This window comes from Camelus ferus, chromosome 18, assembly GCF_009834535.1.
Source record: "Camelus ferus isolate YT-003-E chromosome 18, BCGSAC_Cfer_1.0, whole genome shotgun sequence".
NCBI lineage: Eukaryota > Metazoa > Chordata > Mammalia > Artiodactyla > Camelidae > Camelus > Camelus ferus.
In genome coordinates, this window is record NC_045713.1 from 18,710,891 (window position 1) to 18,730,097 (window position 19,207).

A 19,207-nucleotide genomic window follows, 5' to 3' on the forward strand; every position below is an offset into this window, starting at 1 on the left:
ACACTTGAAAATAGTTGTTCATTGTCTATCTTCTGCTTGGAAACTGATGGCAGAAACTTCGTCTTACTCATCCTTCTATGCTCACTACCCAGCACACAGTAAGTAATGCTGTTGAGTCTCTATCCTAAAGACGCTCTCGGTATGTTAAGTGCTCAGATGAAGGGGGTCCAGTGGGGAGGTTTAGGGAAGGCTTCCGGGAGGAAATAATGCTTGAAGTGTTTGGTTAGGTTAACAAGGGCGGGGTCGGCAGCATTCCAAGTTAAGTAAACAGAACATTTAAGAAGCCCAGGGCTGAAATCACATAGTGGAAGGCCTTGAATGCCAGCTTAGGAGGTAAGTTTTATTAGAGGACATGCAGAGATACAGCAGGGTTTTTAATTAGGGGAGTGACATGGTCAGATACAATTTTACAGAGTTCATTGCAGACTAGCTTGGAGGCCAACCTGGTAGGGAGGGGAGACACAGAAACCAGCATTATCTTCCTAAAGCCCCAAGAGGCCTCCATTCAGATCTATGGGTGTGTGTGCACTGAAGGACGGAAGCCGCGAAGAACCCCAGAACAGAACTCAAAATTCTTGGGTTACGGAGCGTATGTGACAACTTGGCAGGGGTGGAAGGACTGGGAGGAGCCGTGCAGCAGCAAGCTTTCATTGGTTTCTAGGGAAGCCCGGGCGATGGTTAAGATCTCGCGAGAGATTCTACCCAGGCTCATTCCTGCACGCAAATTAGCTGAGACGCCTAGGCGGCGAAGTTGCAGGGCAGTCATAGACTTCGTTTCTTAGGTGGGTGAACCGCCCTAGTCTTTTTTTTTTGTCCCTAGCCAATCAGGTCAGTTCCTTCTTCCTCCCTATTGGCGCCCTCCTCGGAAAAAGCTAGGAATTGGAGTCCTGCACCTAATGATGCATGGGTGGCTGGGAAATACGTTGCCTTTTCCAGGGGATAAAGAGGCCTTCCCCTTTGCCCTCCTTTTGGGCTCTGCAGCCAAATGACCTGCTTCTTGACAAATAAAAAAGGGTCGCAGGGTGGTGGGGTTCCCAGAAGGCAGAGCATCAGACAGGCCCGCCACATTCCCCCCCCCACCTGTCGCCGTAGCAACAGCGCTCAAGGAATCCCGCCCCCCCCCCCCCCCCGACACACACACTCTCTCTCCCTCCTCTCTTACCCCGTGCCGTTGTGTTTTTCCTTTTAAGGGTCGCGCCTGATGCTGTGGTGTAGGTGGCGCCTGTGGGCAGGCAGAATTCAGGTCTAGGGCATCAGCTGACAGACCTGGTTGCCGTTTTTTAACCAGTTATCAGAGCTAGAAAGCAGCTATGAGGAGCCAACTTCTTTATTTGACGGGCCCAGAGGTCAAGTTTACACATGGCTTGTAGGTTTTGCCTGTGGTGACCCTTGGGTACATTTTTCACCCCTCACCATGCACACACGAGTCCAAACCTCAGACAAAAAGCAGTTTATTGGCAAGGAGACACAGAGATGTGACTGTAGGGTCTTGGTGCTTCCCTGGCCTCTCCTCACTCAAGTACTGCCCTCCAAGCCAGTGTGTCTCTGCTGATGCCTGCCAGGAGGACCTGGGCTTAGCATCCAGAGTGGATGTCCTTCTGCTGTCTCTGCTCTATTCTGCCAGTGTCCAGATGTCAGGATGGGTTGGGCTTCTCCAGCGCAGATAGGTCTGGTGTCTGTCCAAGTGGCCCTTCCTGCCTAAGACTGTGTCTAGTGGCCTGAGGCTGGGTACTGCCTGCTTCAGAGCTCAAGATGGCCCTGCCTCGCTCTGTCACCACAAACCTCGTAACTCTCATTGTTGCAGCTCAACAGGTCTAACAAATCCTGGTTCAGGGTGCTGGTCTTCCAGGGGCAAGGTTGGGAGGAATCAATTAATAGGTTAAGAGGCAGCAGGAATTCTTTAAGGAGTTAATGGCCCTCAGGCTAAGGCCAGTTTATTCATTCAACAAATACTTATTGAGTGTCTTCTGTATAGTAGGCAGTGTTCTAAAAGCTGGGGGCATAGACCACACTGGCAAGGTCCTGACTGAGCCCAGCCAGGACAATTTCCTGAGCTTCAAGGTCATTGTCTCCAATCTCTGTCTCTATCTATTCACTCCTTTCTCCCGTTTCTTCCCCTCCTTCTCCCTCCCACCACCTCCCAGGCCCTTTCTTCTCTGCTTAAGCAGCAGATACCCTCCTTTTGGTCTCCTGGGCCTCCACCCTCCCTAGACCCCATCATTCTAGTCCCGTTGGTGGCTCCTCTTTCAGGGGCCTTGCCCGACCATCCCCTGTCCCAAAGGGCCTCAGGACCAGGTGCCCACGCTGGTGCTTGATACGGGCAGAACTGTCACCAAAACCCTTGCCACATTCTGCACACTTGTATGGCTTCTCCCCAGTGTGTGTTCGCCTATGTTTGACCAGATCTGAGCTCCGGGGAAACTCCTTCCCACAGAAGCCACATACATGGGGCTGGCTGGGTCCGGAGGGCTGGGCCCGGACTCGGGATCGAGGGGTTGTGGGTGCTGGGCCAGGGGGGTTATGTGGCCTCAGGAGAGTGGATGATGGTGGTGGCCGAGCCCGTTCACCACGGTGGGTGCGGAGGTGCTTGACTCGGGCCGAGCTGTCGGCAAAACCCTTGCCGCATTCAGGGCAGAGGTAGGGTTTTTCCCCCGTATGTACGCGATGGTGTTTCACCAGGTCCGAGCTTCGGCGGAAGCCCTTGCCACACTCAGGGCACTTGTGGGGCTTGTCACCCGCCAGTGGTGGGGGTGGCTCCCCAGCCTGTGGGCCCCCAGGCTCTGGCTCCAAGCCAGGCAGGCCAAAAGGGCCATCACCTGAGTGTGAAGGACTTCGAGGCGTCAGCGGGGGGCTGGTGCCGAGGGGAGGTGGGCTTGAGCTGGGGGGTGGGCTGGGGATCAGGGGGGCCAGAGGGTAGCCCGGGAAGCTGAAGTCCTGGGGCTCCATGTGAGTGAGGCGGTGGCGGAGAAGGGTGGAGCTGAGGCTGAAGGTGCGGTCACATTCCGGACAGGCGTGAGGCCTCTCACCACTGTGGGTACGGAGGTGCTTGACCCGGGCAGAGCTGTCAGCAAAGCCCTTGCCACACTCAGGGCAGAGGTAGGGCTTCTCTCCTGTGTGCACTCGCAGATGCTTCACCAGATCTGAGCCCCGGGCAAATTCCTTTCCACACACGTCGCAGCCAAAAGGTTTGGGCCCTAGGTGACTGCGCTGGTGGCTCAGGAGGCTGCAACTGAGCACAAATCTTTTTCCACAATCAGTGCAGATATATGGCTTGTCCTGGGCCTTAGGTCCCTGTGCAGCTGCCATGGCCGCTCGGGATGGCTGCCGTCGGGACACCACAGGCCGAGGGGGCTGCTCCCCCCGGTGTGTCCGCTGATGCTTTATGCGGGCAGAACTGTCGCCAAAGCCCTTGCCACAGATGCCACACTTGTATGGCTTCTCACCCGTGTGTGTCCGCTGGTGTTTCACCAGGTCAGAACTCTGCCGGAAGCTCTTGCCACATTCCCCGCAGATAGTGGGGCGCTCACCAGCAGGGATCCTGGACCGAGGAATCTTTGGGGGACCCTGGGCTGGTGGTCGGGCTCTGTAGGGCTTTTCACCGCTATGAGTTCGCTGGTGTTTGATCCGGGCAGAGCTATCCCCAAAGCCCTTGCCACAGACCCCGCACTTGTAGGGCTTCTCCCCTGTGTGGGTCCGCTGGTGTTTCACCAGATCTGACATCTGCCGAAAACTCTTGCCACACTCACCACACACAGCAGCCCGATCACTAACCTGGCCCCAGCGTGGTTCTCCGAGGAGCCGGGGGCCTCTGTCCCGAGCCTGAGGTTTTCCAGGTCCCTCTCTCTGGACCCACAAGTCATCCCAGGTCTGGATGCCTTCGGGTTTGAGAGAGGCATTTCCTACTTCATGACCTGGGGCCAAATCTTCCTCTTCCTTGAACCCCAGGTCATCCTCCTGTGGGGCATGATCATACTCATCCGGCTGAGAAATTTCTGCATTCTCACTCCCTAGACCTGGGGAAAGAAAAGGGAGTTGCAGATCTGCCCTTTGGCTCAGGCCCTATCTTCCACTGCAGCCTCCCCAAGAAGGTGTCCTTGACAGTCTGTGGTCACAAGGATCTCTCTTGCTCTTGCTCCTCTGAATTTCTGAAGCACATATTGTCTGTGCCTCTCAATAACAGTAACTTCTTTTTACCATTGCCCTTCGTATGTGCCAATAACTTAACTAAGCATTACTGAATCCTTGTGAACAATCCTATGAGGTAATACTGTTACTATCCCCATTTTATAGACATGGAGAGACTTGGAGAATTTAAGTCACTAGCTCAAGGCTATTAAGGTTAGAAAGTAGTAAAACCAGGTTTCTAACTCGGGTCTGTCTGATTCCCAAGACTGTGTTAAGCCCTACATTATATTGTCTCTATTTGGAAAACCAGTACTCGCTAATTATATTATATCTTTTTTATATTAGCGCATTCTGTAATTTATTTCTTCAGTCGTCTTATGTATACCTGAGAGGACCCAGACACACACCTGTCCCTCAAGATGCTTCGGGTTGGTAGGAGATAAAACACAAATAATTATGATTGCAGGCTTAGAATAACTGTGCTGTCACAGCAGAGAGGAAATAGATAGGGCTGGGTTTTCACAGCATAGAAAAGAGTAAACCATGGAAAGGAATGGAAGATAAAGCTGGAAAGGGATGCTGGAATTAGATTAAGCATGTATCATCTGAATTGAACACTAGGCTAAGGTTTTTAATTAGTAGGCAGAGGGAGCAAGGGAAGGTTTTTGTGAAGGGAGACAGGATTAGATCTGGACTTAGATCATTGTGACTACACAGAGAGAAAAGGGCTGAGGGGAGATTGCTGCAATTGCCAGGATTAGACAGAATGAGGCCTGAAGTAGGATAGAGGCAGTGAGGATGGTGATGCCTGTCGGGGAGGGGAAGTCCTTGAAATGATGCCCCTCGTGACCTGATGCGTAGTAGGTGCTCAGAAACACTGGCTCCCTCCTTCGGCTTTTGCTCCCTTCCCCCTTTCTCCCTGGTTGCACAGTTCATGTCCGATTTTTCTGGGTCTGGGCCAGGTAGAGCCCAGCTCCGGAGTCCCCACCCCGCCATTACCTGCCCATGGCGGCGCGCCGCCTCGGCCCTCACCTGTGCGGGCGCCTCTCAGCTGCTCCCTGTCCTCTGGGCCACGGAGATCCGGGCCCCAGGACCCCACCGCGCGCTGCATCGCCGGTACGCCGCTCTGAGCAAGGGGACAGACAATTCTACGGTCACACAGCCATGTGCGGACGGCGGCGCCCTGCCGCTGCCCTCTGCCGGCCGGTGCGGGGCACCGGGCAGCGTCCAGATCCGAGGTGCGGGCGCGGCTCCCGGTGACCCCCGCCCGTGCCGCCCACCACCCCTGCACCTGCTGCTCCTTCCGGCACTCAGCCGCCTCCTTCCCCTCCAACCGCCGCCGCCGCCGCCACCCCGGCGCCCTCCGGAGCTCCTCGGCGGGGCCCCGGTGTCCGAGCCGCCGGCGGCTCGGGTATGCGGGCTCGGCGCCAAACGGGGAGGGGGCTCGGACCCAGGCGTCCCGGGGGCTGCCGCCGGGGGCGGGGACGGGAAGCGGAAGCGCCGGGCGGCACCGAGCCGCTCTAGGACCTTGGAGGAGCTGCACGCCTGTGGCGGCCGCCTGCGTCCTCCGGAGCTCGGTGTCCGGCGGGCGCCGCGTGCCGTGGAGAGGGTTACTCTGAGCCGAGGACAGATGCCCGAACTCGGTGGTTTTAACCGTGTGCCTCCTGGGTTGGAGCTGAGCGAGGAGGGCCGAAGAGCTTCCTAATTGTCGCTGTGTCAGGCCACCCGCGCCGACCCCCGGAGCTGGCCGACAGCGCCAACCACCCCAGCCCGGAGAGACAAAGAGATCCAAAGACGGACCCAGAGAAAGGGGTGGGGGAAAGACCAAGGCAGACAAAGGGCGGCAGAGGGCGGCGGAGACCCCAGACGGGGCAGGGGCGGGGCGCCGAGACACAGGAAACAAAGCGGGGCTGGTCGGAGAGGCCGGGGGCTGCGGGTGGGGGCTAAGCTGGGGGAGACCAAGGCAGGAACAGAAGCTAGTGGCAGACACCAGCGTGCTGTGGAGAGGCAGCCTGATGGAATTAGACCTGGGCCCCGAGCCTCACAAAGTCGTATTTTAAGAGCCCAGGGTGAGAGAGGCTGCAAAAGCGGAGAGACAGTGAGACTGCAGCCGATCAAAAATACAGGAGCAGAAGATTGGCTGCCAGAAACAAAGAGATGCGGAAACAGATAAGAGATATAAAGTGACTGAAACAGAGTTGGAGGAACTGCAAGGAAAGGCAGGGAACCTGGAGAGAAACAGGCCCAGAGGCAGTGGAATAAAGACCGAAACAGGCAGAGACAAAGAGACAGACACAAAGAAAGAAGCCCTGAGGAGACTAGGGACAGGTCGACAGCCCTACAAAGGCAAAGCCCAGGAAGAGGCTAAAACATGAAACCCTGTTTCCCAGCTTGGTGGGCCCCTGGCTAGGGCTGTGTTGTAGTGGTCCCAGGGGCATGATTCCCCAGTATCTGTACTCTGGGCAAGCTTGCCTTTGGGGAGCAGGTGGGGTGCCTGGAAGTGTCTGATGCCCATCTAATGATGGAGAAGTGTAAAAAGATTTGCGTATTAATTCACATTTATTAGCGCCTCAGTGTTATGCCAAGAGTTTGATACAGAGGTGAAACACATGTAAGAGTTGTCCTTGGGATGCTACCAGTTTAAAGGGCTAGTACACAAATTATGACAAATAAGAACTGTTAGGGCATTAGAGAGTTACATGTACTGATTCAAGATAGTGTGGGAGAGCAGGAAGAAGCCTAATTTGTGGGAATGAGTCTAGATGGTTCTAGGTACCTGGTATGCATGAATGTTAGACACTGATAAACAGGGACCACAAATGAATCAACACATACTTATGAATCACCAACCAATAATTTAGACACTGTCTAAGACCTAGAAATACAAAGAAACCCCTCAGGGAGCTCTCGGCCGGGTAGGAGGTGGGCAGATGTTGTGACAGATTCTATACTGACCTAATGAAGAAAGATTTGATAGGAATGTAGTGCAGAAAGAGAGAGACCTGGAGAGTTTAGTGGCTGTGGACACTTTTTAAGGTCATTCATGCAGAGTTTGATTCCTGGCCTTGTCATTTGCTACTGTTTAACCTTAGGGAAGTTACTTCTGTTTCCTGAAATGATAATACCTAATTTGAATGGTTGAGGATAATATGTGTAAAGCACTTAGTAAAAAATAGCAGAAATTACTCTTTGGGCTGAAGTAAGCAAGGAAGAAGGTGGCATTTTTGAGCTGATTGTTTCAGAACAGCTAAGATTTCAGCAAAGTCTGGCTGAAGTGGGCCTTGAATGAAGAACTCTAGACAGGGAATGAAATAAACAGTGGCCCATGCACTCAAGGAAAACCTGCTGTGTGCTGGAAGCTTGGAATCCAAAGATGGTTATGACCTACCCTCAAAGAGGAAAAAACAGAATAGTTCTGTTTCAATGTGTCATGAGTTTACATAATAGCAAAGTAGTGGAAGCTAAAGATAGGATGGTAAGTTAATCATTTGTTCCAGACATTTCCTGATGGGTCCAGCGTGTACCAGGCACAAGTGCTGGGAAACAGAGGTAAGAGGGCACCAAATGGCAAAGAGCCAGTCCCTCTTGTAGGAAACCCCCCAAAGACTGGCCAGCCCACATGCCATACTCACTTGTAGAGCTAGCTCTTGAGATGAATCCTGGAGTTACTAGGTCTGAACCTGAACTCAGTTCTAAACATATAGAAGCCCCCCCCCAGGACTGCCTGGTAGGGCATAGGTAGCTATGAAGATATGATGGTGAGATGAAAAATAACTAATCCAGATGATTATTAAATGGGAAAACTGCTGTCCACCGTACACTGTCCCACTGGAAACTCAAGACTCTTCCTTTCTCTAAACAGGCCCCAAACCTTATCACATGAATAATTGGGCATAATTTGTTGGGGTTAATAAGCATGTAAATGGAATACTGTGTTACTACTAATTCATGTCATTCCTACACTTAAACCAAAGACCAGCCGAGAACCCATTCTGCAGGGTATTTGTTAATATGCACATATGCTTTAAATATGTGACTTCCTTTGATTCAGTAATTCCCTGTATAGAGATGAGGCCCAAGGAAATGGTTGGACAAGTGCATAATGATAGCACCACAAACGTATTCATCCCAGCTCAGCACTGTTTATCACAGGGAAGAACTGGTATCAACCCAAATACTAAGCAGCTCTAAAAATGTTAATGCAGATGTGTATTCATGATCATAGAAAGGTGTACAGAATAAAAACAGGTTTCTAAAGTTCCAGTATGATCCTAGTTTTGTGACTATAATTATTCATATGTATGGGCATATGAGAAAATTTAGAAGAATACAAAATCAAAATGAGGTTATATCATGGTACTAATATGAGAGGTAAATTTTTCTAACCACTTGCATTTGCTAATTTTTCTATGAGACTATGTGTTGGTTATACAGCAAATAAATGATATGCCTGTTTTTTTCATTTTTTATTGAGATATAATTGATTTACAATATTATGTAAGTTTCAGGTGTACAAATAGTGATTCACAAGTTTTAAAATTATGTTCCATTTATAGTTATAAAATATTGGCTATATTTCCTGTGGTGTACAATATATCCTTGCAGCTTATTTATTTTATACCTGGTAGTTTGTATCTCCTAATCCCCTACTCGTCTTACGCCTCCCCCTTCCCTTGCCCACTGGTAACCACTAGTTTGTTCTCTGTATCTGTGAGTATGTTTCTTTTTTGTTATATTCACTAGTTTTATTTTTTAGATTCCACACATAAGTGGTAATATACAATGTTTGTCTTTCTTTCTCTGACTTATTTCGCTAAGCATAATACCCTCCCAGGTCTATCCATGTTGTTGCAAATGGGAAAATTTCATTCTTTTTATGGCTAAGTAGTATTCCATTATATATAATTACATGTATTATATAATATATAATGTGATATATATATCCTTTAGCCATTCATCTGTTGATGGACACTTAAGTTGCTTCCATGTCTTGGCTATTGTAAATACTGCTGCATGAATATTGGGGTGCATGCATCTTTTCAAATTAGTGTTTTCATTTTCTTCCAGTATATACCCAGGACTGGAATTGCTGGGTCATATGGTGGTTCTATTTTTAGTTCTTTGCAGAACCTCCATACTGTTTTCTACAGTGGCTGCAGCAATTTACATTCCCACCAACAATGTACAGAGGTTCCCTTTTTGCCACATCCTCACCAAGATTTGTTATTTGTGGTCTTTTTGATGATAGCCATTCTGACAGGTGTGTACATGTTATTTTCTTAAAGGTTGTTGAATAATTTAGGGAAGAGCTGATTAGAGCCTGAACCCAGTGCAAGGGCAAAAGGGTGAAGAGTGTAGAGAGGAAGGGACCAATTTTTCTCATTGATAGGAAGGAATTGGAAACTGATTGGATATACTTGCGGAGAGCAAGGGAGGTGGGTGTTCAGAGTTTTAACTAAGTCAGTAGGGCTGCTCAGCCTGATGAGAAATGCAGGAGGAAGGGTTGTGGTGCAGTGGGGAAGGGTATAATTATCCCTCCCTTGGCCTTTCAAAGAACTCTGTTTATCTCCTTATTACACTGTATTTTTAGCACCAGTGCTGTGTGTCACACTTACTTGTGGCTGTCTCTGTCTCCCCAGAGGGCAACAACTGTGACTGATTCACTGTGTCTGGATTCTCAGCAGCTAATCCAGAAGAGCAGTCACTGAGTTGGAGCCGGTGGCACAGTCACACCCCTCAGCTCATGTTATAGCAATAACTAGCAGTCTATGTGAGCTCATCTCCTACGCCAGGTATGAAGGCATGTGTGTCAGGCATATAATCCTCATCATGACCCTGTAAGGTAAAATTATTAATGCTACCATTTAACAGATAAAGAAACTAAGTCACAAGAGGTTAAAGTAAGATGCCCAAATTCACACAGTTAATAGGATCACAGAGCTCTTAATCACTATATGTGTATTATCATATGAAACTTGCACAGATTTTGTGAATTCAGTATGGGAGGAGCTTCCAATTCCATTTGACAGATGAGGAAAGTAAGGCCCAGAGAGGTGATTTTCCCAGGGTTACATGAAGGTGGCAGTACTAGAAATGAGGTTGAAGTAAAGATAAGGTAAATGGATGGCAACATGGATGGGTCTTTAAAAATAGTGCTGAATGAAAAGTTAACAGAAATATATATTCATCTCTATATATATTACCATTTGTGTAAACATGTACTGTATACTATGCATTTTTCAAAATATATGCAAATTTAAAAATTACACATTAAGCACATTAGAGTGGTTGCCTTAAAGTGAGGAGGGGAAAGGAGTGAGCCATGAGCCTGTGTTAGTCGCCTCAGGCTGCCATAACAGAATACCACAGACTAGTCTTAAACAACAGGTATTTATTTTCTCATAGTTCTGGAGACTGGAAGTCCAAGATCAAAATGCCAGCAGGGTTCATTTCTGGTGAGGCCTCTTTCCTCGGGGTGCAGACCGCTGCCTTCTCACTGTGTGCTCACATGTACAGAGACAGATTGCCGATGTCTCTTGTTATAAGGACACCAGACCTATCGGATCAGGGCCCCACCCTTATGACCTCATTTAACCTTAATTACCTCTTAAAGGTCCTATCTCCAAATATAATCACATGGGGGGTTAGGGCTCCAACACATGAATTCAAGGCAGGGAGCACAATTTAGTCAATAATGGGCCAAAAGGGAAATAATAAATAGAACCAGGAGGAGTGGAGAAAGGAAATGGGGTTGGAGCAGTAGGCGGGATCCAGATCAAGCAAGACCATAGTAAGAAGACTATCTTTAAAGGCTCAGAGAGGTCACTCAGTTAATAAATGCTAAAGCTTAGGTATGTATACAGGGTACAGGGTATATGTATCTGATTGACTCCAAAGCACACATCATCCAAAACCACTCTGAGTCCTGATGAGTGAGTGGAAATGTGTGCATTTCATCTTACTATGAAGAAAATGGAGTTCAGAGAGGTCAAATGACTTGCCCAGGGTCACATACTAAGCGGTAGAGCTGTGGTTTAGAAAATTCTTTCTGACTCCAAAGCAAACCTTCTTTTATATGTTCTGCAGCCTCCCAGCTTTGTCCCTGACTAACTTCACTCACTCATTTTTACACGCATTCATTCATCTAGTACATTATTTACTGGCACCTTCTTTGTGTCAGGTGCTGTGCAAGACACTGGGGATACAGAAATTAGGAAGACATGGTCACTTCCCTCAGAAAGCTCAGCTGGGAGTAGAAGAGACAGCCACAGTCTGGTAAGCAAACGTGGGCATTGGAAGGGCCTGTGAAAGGTGCCAGGGGTCCAGAGGATGGAAAAATGACTCTGCCTCGGGTGGGTGGGTAAGATTTCATAGAAGAGGAAGAAGAGCCCTTTGAATCAAATCCTTGAAGGATATTGTGCTGTACACCAGAAATTGACACTACACTGTAAACTGACTATACCTCAATATAAATAAATAAATAAATAAATAAATAAATAAATAAATAAATAAATAAATGCAAAAAAAAAAAAATCTTTGAAGGATGAAGAGGAATTCACCTGGTGCAGAAGAAGGAAAAGCTCAATGTGAGCAGAGCCAAGGATGTGGCACTCACTAAGTGTGAGTGCAGGATGGGGTTATGAGGTCAGATGGGGAAGGCTGCCAGATCAGAACTCAGACTTGTTCAGAGGTCACCGGGAAGCCTCTGAAGGGTTTCGAGCAGGGGAGTACCTTGGCCAGGATCCTGAAGAAAGTTCTCTCTGGTGGTGGTATCCAAAGACCTGAAGTCCTTTAAAGAATCCAATGCATGAGCTGGTGAGGAAAATTGACAGCCCCTCCCACCCACACTCCATTCTTGTTATGGCTTTTGGTCTACTCAGACACTTGAAACTTTTTTTTTTTTTTAAAAACCATCCCTGTCAAAGCCTCCATCTCACTTGCTAGAGAGACCAACCCGCTTCCTTCCTCTCTGCCGATACCCTCCCTTCCACCAGGGTGATGGGGCTACACTCGGGCTTGGAACAAAGGAATACAGAGAATAGAGGGGTTGAAGCTTTCTAAAGGGGTGATAGGCAAAGGGATCCAGGAAGTGAGGACCCCAGGTATTCTTAGTCTTGGCTCTTCCCACCTCTCTGGGCCAGTTCGAGCATCTCAGGTTCCTACATTGCCCGCCCCCTTGTTTGCTGCTCTCAGCTTCCTGCCCACCAGAGGAAGTGGAGAGAGACAGCAGGTGCAGCGACAGCTATCGGGGCCATGGTGAGTCTTTATGCCCAGGAATCCAGGCATCTATGCTTCCAGCGCCCAACCCCCCAAGGAAGCCAGGCCCAGGTCAAGCCACAGTAGGCTGACTTCTCCTAACCCCAAGATCAAGTTGCACTGGGGGCCCTGCCTTCAGCCCTCAGCAGCCTCATATCACGCCCCCCCCCAACAGGACAAGGAGTATGTGGGTTTCGCCGCCCTCCCCAATCAGCTGCACCGCAAGTCCGTCAAGAAGGGGTTTGACTTCACACTCATGGTGGCAGGTCTGGGGGTTTGGAAGAGGGGCCTGGCAAGGGGTCCTCAAGAGACCTTGGCTGTCCTCTCACCTGATCAGTTGGTTCTGTCCTGTCTTCAGGAGAGTCAGGCCTGGGAAAATCCACCCTCATCAACAGCCTGTTTCTCACCAACCTCTATGAGGATCGGCAAGTACCAGAGGCCAGTGGTAAGACAGCCCCACCCCATGCTCTCCAGGCACTCTGATCCCTCCTGTGTCCCCAGGCTGCACTCTTTTCCTTCCCATCTGGGTCTCCCATGATGTTCTGGGGGACTCAGGCAGCTCTCTGATTTTCTCTGAGACCCAGTCTCCTCCACTGAAAAATGTGTGGGGGCAACTGAGAGCCTAAGGAAATCAGTCCTGCCTCAGACCCCTACCTAGCTCCCTGATGTCTCCCCATCCTCATAGCCCGCTTGACACAAACCCTGACCATCGAGCGTCAGGGTGTGGAAATCGAGGAGGGAGGTATTAAAGTGAAGCTGACCTTGGTGGACACACCTGGCTTTGGGGACTCAGTGGATTGTTCAGACTGGTAAGGAGTAGGGGAGGGTATGGGGCTCAGCTTCCCAACGTGGCTATTCTGTGGGGACTGAGGGGTTAGATACAGGGCTGGTCTACCCTGGCTGCCCCAACCCTGATCCCAAAGGTGGGGCCCATTTCTGGTGGCCTTGTGGCCCAAAGTGCCCATTGCTTTCCGACATCTCACCTGCCAGTTTCCTCTGATGTCTTTGGTTGGAGCCAAAGAAACTACTTCCCACCCCCACAGTCCTGGCTCCCCTGCCCCCTTCCCTGCCTGTGGTCCCTGATCTCTGACTGCCTGCTCTCTCTCCACGCCCCAGCTGGCTGCCCGTGGTGCGCTTCATTGAGGAGCAATTTGAGCAGTATCTTCGGGATGAGAGTGGCCTGAACCGGAAGAACATTCAGGATACCCGTGTCCACTGCTGCCTCTATTTCATCTCACCCTTTGGCCGGGGGTCTGGAGGGCACCCTGGGGGTTGGGGCATTTGGGAGGGATGAGGGGGGATCTCTGTACCTGAGACTGAGATGGGACCAATCCCTGGGTGCAGGCTCCGGCCTCTAGATGTGGCCTTCCTCCGGGCGGTGCACGAGAAGGTCAACATCATTCCGGTCATTGGCAAAGCAGATGCCCTGATGCCTAAGGAAACACAGGCCCTCAAGCAGAAGGTGTGTGTGGTGGCCTCTGACCTTTGGCCCCACATGAAGCCAGAAGTCATGATCAAACCCATACTCAGCTTTTGACTTCTTTGATCTTGGGGTAGCCTTTTTGGAGCTTGATGTGTCAGGCTAGATTGTGGGAGGTTTCTGAGAAAGGTGGGACATAAGCTGCCTAAGGGAGCCATGTCTCTGGAGGCTCAGAATAGAATCCCTAGACTGGATGCTTGGCTAAGGCCTGTATGAGGGCAGGGACATAGACATGATGACCCCCTTTTATCTCTCTGCCCCGGGGTGCTGACCACCTTCCCAGCCCCAGTGTCTTTGGAGCCCTCTCCCATGTGCCTGCTTATGTTTTTCTCTCCTGGTCTTTTGGTGTCCGCACTTCTTAGAAACTTCCCAGGCATCTGTCTTCCCTGTTAGGGTAACTGTTTGTCTCAGTTTTGCATCATCTAGGTCTCTGCCTTTCATTGTCTTGAGATTTTGTTTTCAGTCATCCTGTATATCCATCTCACCATCTGTGTCTTTCATGTCTTCCTCTGTCTCTACCAACCCCTATCTGTATCTGTATCTCACTCTCTGTGGTCATGTAATTTCTGTGGCTTACAGCCTCTGTGTTTCTCACTATCTCTGCATCTGTCTTTTTTAAGATCCGGGACCAGTTGAGGGAGGAGGAGATCAACATCTACCAGTTCCCTGATTGTGACTCTGATGAAGATGAAGACTTCAAGAGGCAGGATGCAGAGATGAAGGTGCAGAGGCAAAGGAGGAAGGGGCAGAGAAGCAGGGGAGGCAGATGTGGAAGTGGGAGCCAAGAAGTTTCTGCCCAAGGGGGGCCAAGGATGATTCCCTGACTACTGCCCTCTAGGAAAGCATTCCTTTCGCAGTCGTCGGTTCATGTGAAGTAGTGAGGGATGACGGGCCCCGACCGGTGAGGGGACGACGCTACTCCTGGGGCACCGTGGAGGGTGAGTAAGCCGGGACATGTGTTCTGAGGCCAGCAAGCAGCCCAGGCCGTCTCCAAGTCAGCCACATCCAACATGTGAAGTTGGGGCAAGCTCTGGTCCCAGGGATCCTAGGAGCCGAAAGAGGGGTCCTTGGGCAGCAAACTGCGGACCCTCGGCTACAGCGGCGGCAGGGCTTTGGGGCGACCCGACCCAGCTGATGAGGCTGGACCACAAGCTCCCTGACGCTCGCCGGTCCGCCCCCCAGTGGAGAACCCCCATCACTGCGATTTCCTGAACCTGCGACGGATGCTGGTACAGACACACCTGCAGGACCTGAAGGAGGTGACGCACGATCTGCTCTATGAGGGCTACCGTGCCCGCTGCCTACAGAGCCTGGCCCGGCCCGGGGCGCGTGATCGAGCCAGCCGGAGGTGAGAGCGGGAGCTGACTCCTAGGTGCTTGCAAGGCCCCGCCCTTACCAGCCTTCACTTTCCAGACCTCTCTCCTAGAATCTTTTCTCACCCACTTTGCTTACGGCTTTAAGGCCCTAACCCGAAGGACATGTGTCCACCTTCTGGACCCCAGCCAAAGCCTAGGCTCTGCCTCGCGGCCGTGACCCACAACCGCGCCTCTAGCCCTTGATTGATTCCTGCCCCTTTCCCACACCCCGTAGTAAGCTCTCCCGCCAGAGCGCCACAGAGATCCCGCTGCCCATGCTGCCTCTGGCGGAGACGGAGAAGTTGATCCGCGAGAAAGACGAAGAGGTGAGCAAGCACCTAGCTTCCCCCGCGACCAGGGCCCCAAGCCCTCTTCGAAGCCCCTCTCTGGCCTCGCCCGGTCCCACCGCCTGCAATCTTGCCCTGTACAGCTGCGCCGCATGCAGGAGATGCTGGAGAAGATGCAGGCCCAGATGCAGCAGAACCAGGCTCAAGGCGAGCAGTCGGACGCTCTCTGAGGCCCCCGCCGGGGCCCTACTTTACCTCACCTCCGCCTTCAGTTCGTCTCTTGTCCGATCCCCGAGCCCCAGGCTGCCTGGCTCCTAATCCCGGAGCCCCGGACTGTAAAGCCCTCCCTTGCAAGGGATTCACCGGCTAACAATTTCTCCCAATCTTGGAGTTTGTAGCCCCGCCTTTGGCCCCGCCCCCGACACCGCCTTGGCCCCGCCCCGTCCACTTAAAGAGCCCGAGCTTCACTTCCAGCCCCTACTCCCCATAACCCTGCTCCACTTCACTGAAGCTGAGACATCAATAAAAACTTAGTTTCTTTGAGGCTTCGCACCTCTTCTCTTTCCCAGCGGGAATAAGTGGCGGGCGTAGCGGATGGAACCGCTCCACCCAGGCTTCTGGGCCACTATTTATTCATTCATTTGCTGGGTACTCGTTTAGAGCCAGCCAGTGTTTCAGTCCAGCCTCCCACCTGAGTCCCGCTCGCACAAATGCACTGAAGGCGCCGCGGATAAGAAACAAGACCAGTACAATTTATTAGGAGTCGGGGTGGGGGAGTCGAACTGGCAGGAAGGCGTTGGCCAGCAGAGGCCTAAGAGAACCCCCTACTCCTGGTCCTTGGCGTCGCCATGCGTGATGACGTAGCAGATGTTCTTGTAATCTACGTTGCCGCCCACGTCAGGGGGGAAGGCCTGCCACATGTTCTTGATCTGGGGAAAAGGTGTCATGGTATCTCCAACCGGTTCTTAGGCCACCCTCCCCCATCCCTCGACTTCTCTTGGGCCCCTCCCCCACTCACCTCTTCCTGGGAGAAGCGGTCACACTGCGTGGTGAGCAACTCTTCCAGGCTGGAGAGAGGCGACATACAGGGAGTTGAGATTGGGCTTGGTGAGGCCTTTCCACTACCTCCCATCTCATCCCTATTGCTACTCCCAGTCTCGCCTTGAAAACCAGGCTCACTCTGGATTCCTCATTGGTCTCCCAAACACTCTGGCCTCCCTCCTTTTGCCCTTCCCTATATGTGCTGTGAAAATTTAATCCTTGCCCACTTCCACAGTCCTAATTTCTCCCTCATCCCTGGCAATGCCTAACTCTTTGTAGGATTTAAGGATGCTTTCTGTGTGAGAACAGCTGGAGGGGGTCACTTACAATTTCTTCTTGATGGTGCCCTTCCCCTCAGGGTCCAGGACCTTGAAGGCTCCAGTGATCACATCCTCAGGGTCAGCACCTGGGGGTCAGAGGGCACATGAAGCTGAAGGGTTGCTAAGGGGTCAGTGCCTGAAAGGTCTAGGGAGAGACAGCTGGGGGCTTGGACCCGGGATACTTCATTCACCTTTGAGTTTCTCCCCAAACATGGTCAGGAAGACAGTGAAGTTGATGGGTCCGCTGGCTTCCTTCATCATGGCATCTAGCTCCTCATTCTTCACATTCAGACGCCCTGGATTAGGATGGGGGAAGCATGGGCTGGAGTGGGGTCTTGGGGCCAGAGGATGATGCTTCCCATGAATTCACATCATCCCACCCATTTTTCATATGGGTAAACTGAGGCCCAGTGTGGAGCCAGCAGGGCTGGAACACGAGGCTGCTGAATTCCCATGACTCTGCAGCCTTGAATCTTTACTGGTTGCTGGTTGGGTAGGAGGCTCACCCATGGCTGCGAAGGTGTCCCGCAGGTCTTCCTTGTCAATAATGCCATCACGGTTCTGGTCGATTACCGTGAAGGCCTGTGGAGGGCAGGAGTAGGGAGGTTAGGATCCCTATGGCTAGGCTGCAGCATCCTTACCCCAGGCAGATCAGATTCTGGGTCCCCAGCCAGCCACACTCTTACACTCCAAGCAGAGAGGGGAACAAGGAATTCTAAACTCTTCCCCTCCCCCCAGAACAGGTGCACATTCTGGGGGGGGGGAGGGGCAGCAGGGGGTGCCTTTGATCAGCCTTCATTCTCCTTTCTTCCCACACTTACCTCCTTGAACTCCTGGATCTGAGTCTGATCGAACATGGAGAAGACATTGGAGCTTCCGCCCTCTGCTGCTGCCCTTCTTCTGGCCTTCTTGGGTGCCTGAGGGGTTAAGGTGGGGCAGAAGGGCTCATGGGCCAATCCCTACTCCTCTCTGGAGGCAATGGACTAGATTCAGGGTTCTTTGAGTCCATTCTTCTAAAGTAACTTCTGGCTCTAGACTTCCCCTTCCTTAGGACCTCTTTGCTGAGGGGACTTGCTTCAGTTGTATCCCAAATTCCTATCCATAGCCCTCAAGTCTCCATCCTTCCATCCTAGCCAACAATTGGAACGTACCTCCCCGTCTCAGTGCCCTGAGCCTGCCTCCTCACAGACTTGCTGTGTGACCCTGATCCACTCATTCACCTTGTCTGAACGTCTACTTTCTCATTTATAGAATGGGAGTGAGAATCCCTGCCTGGCTGGTCCCAGGGGGTTTTAGGAAGATGGAGTGCAGGAAGGTATGATGCATGCTTTGAGAGGGACTGGGTTCCTGTGGGTGGAGTGTCTGGGCAGATTACTCTTGGTTTGGTCCTTCAGGGTATCATTCTGGACATTCCCCTTAGTGATACCAAGAAAAGGAAGATTCATCTTTTTTTTCTCTTGCTGACTGGGAACCAGCTACTTTCTTCCAAAGGCTGAGGCTGCCCTGAGGTCTGAGGGATCTGGGAAGGGCTGGGGGATTCTCACTCACCATGTTTTAGGTCTCCTGGGGGCAAGGCAGTGGCTCTGGCTGGAAAGGAGCAGAGAGTCAGCCTGGGGCGGTCCCTCTGGAGTTATATAGTCCTGCCCCAGGGAGCCCTTAACATACCAGGGTAACCTTAGCCCTGTGGGTGCCCACCCCAGGTACCAAAATAGCCCAGCTCAGGGCCTCTCCTTTCTTGGAGGGCCCGCAGCAGCTGGAGCTCAGGGAGGGAGGGAGGAGGGAGTGGGTCTTGGGATGCATGTCTCACTAGGACTTGGGCAGGAAGGGATGTTCTTTCTCCATGAAGGGGACTGGAATGTACCAAAGTTCAGAGAAGATCCAGGCTAAGGCGCAGTACTAGGAGAGAGATGAGTGGGGTGGGCCCAGATTAAAACCCAGTAAGTTTATTGAGCATTTAGTGTGCCAGGCTCTGGGCTGTGATTTGTGGGTGCACTTTGGCAAATATAATCTCCCTACCCCATTGTGGAGTTCATAGTTGAGTGTAGGTATATGTAGGGGTAGGGGTAGAGTTTAAAGGTGGGAGGGATCCATCTGGGGAAGCTGAAGGATTAGAAAGTTCTTCTACATCCCCTTCAAGGAGAGGGGGGATTTTATAAGGATATATTTGGAGCATGGAGTCACTAGGTATGAAGAGACTAGACAGCCTGGAGCAGAGAGCCTGCTCTGGGATCTTGGGCTTTTTGCTTCAACTCCCTGGGTCCTTTTTTCCCCCTCTATAAAATGGGGACATAATTCCCATCCCACCCCCGAACTTGTGGATGTGAACGCTATTTCAAAACAGTT

The 19,207-nt window shown here is 51.4% G+C and overlaps 3 protein-coding genes across 11 annotated transcripts; 1 reads left to right on the forward strand and 2 right to left on the reverse strand.

Annotated features, from left to right (window-relative positions):
- The first annotated feature begins 759 nt into the window (after positions 1-759).
- Positions 760-16,046, forward strand: SEPTIN1 (septin 1). 8 transcript variants are annotated; one of them, XM_032460470.1, is made up of 14 exons: positions 5,806-5,937; positions 7,623-7,674; positions 11,306-11,400; positions 12,319-12,453; positions 12,557-12,647; positions 12,740-12,826; positions 13,067-13,190; positions 13,498-13,632; positions 13,726-13,843; positions 14,482-14,583; positions 14,700-14,799; positions 15,044-15,209; positions 15,452-15,542; positions 15,647-16,046. In XM_032460470.1, exons 4-14 carry the CDS (start codon positions 12,379-12,381, stop codon positions 15,731-15,733), a joined length of 1,176 nt encoding a protein of 391 aa, XP_032316361.1. In that variant the 5' UTR covers positions 5,806-5,937; positions 7,623-7,674; positions 11,306-11,400; positions 12,319-12,378; the 3' UTR covers positions 15,734-16,046. The 8 variants fall into 8 exon arrangements, with proteins under 8 accessions (XP_032316362.1, XP_032316361.1, XP_032316363.1 ...); XM_032460471.1 differs by lacking the exons at positions 5,806-5,937; positions 7,623-7,674 and adding an exon at positions 760-782; XM_032460472.1 differs by lacking the exons at positions 5,806-5,937; positions 7,623-7,674 and adding an exon at positions 9,894-9,917.
- On the reverse strand, positions 1,435-13,818 carry ZNF48 (zinc finger protein 48). Of its 2 annotated transcripts, XM_032460464.1 has the most exons (4): positions 13,692-13,818; positions 11,857-11,914; positions 5,158-5,251; positions 1,436-4,013 (listed from the first exon to the last, which is right to left on the reverse strand). In XM_032460464.1, exons 3-4 carry the CDS (start codon positions 5,234-5,236, stop codon positions 2,218-2,220), a joined length of 1,875 nt encoding a protein of 624 aa, XP_032316355.1. In that variant the 5' UTR covers positions 5,237-5,251; positions 11,857-11,914; positions 13,692-13,818; the 3' UTR covers positions 1,436-2,217. The 2 variants fall into 2 exon arrangements, with proteins under 2 accessions (XP_032316354.1, XP_032316355.1); XM_032460463.1 differs by lacking the exons at positions 11,857-11,914; positions 13,692-13,818 and adding an exon at positions 5,417-6,055 and having other exon boundaries at positions 1,435-4,013.
- Positions 16,047-16,234: 188 nt separating the features above from the next.
- On the reverse strand, positions 16,235-18,562 carry MYLPF (myosin light chain, phosphorylatable, fast skeletal muscle). Its single transcript, XM_006181512.3, has 7 exons — positions 18,413-18,562; positions 17,686-17,781; positions 17,371-17,446; positions 17,056-17,160; positions 16,872-16,950; positions 16,522-16,570; positions 16,235-16,432 (listed from the first exon to the last, which is right to left on the reverse strand). The coding sequence occupies exons 1-7, from the start codon at positions 18,413-18,415 to the stop codon at positions 16,328-16,330; spliced, it is 513 nt and encodes a 170-aa protein (XP_006181574.1). The 5' UTR covers positions 18,416-18,562; the 3' UTR covers positions 16,235-16,327.
- Positions 18,563-19,207: the final 645 nt, after the last annotated feature.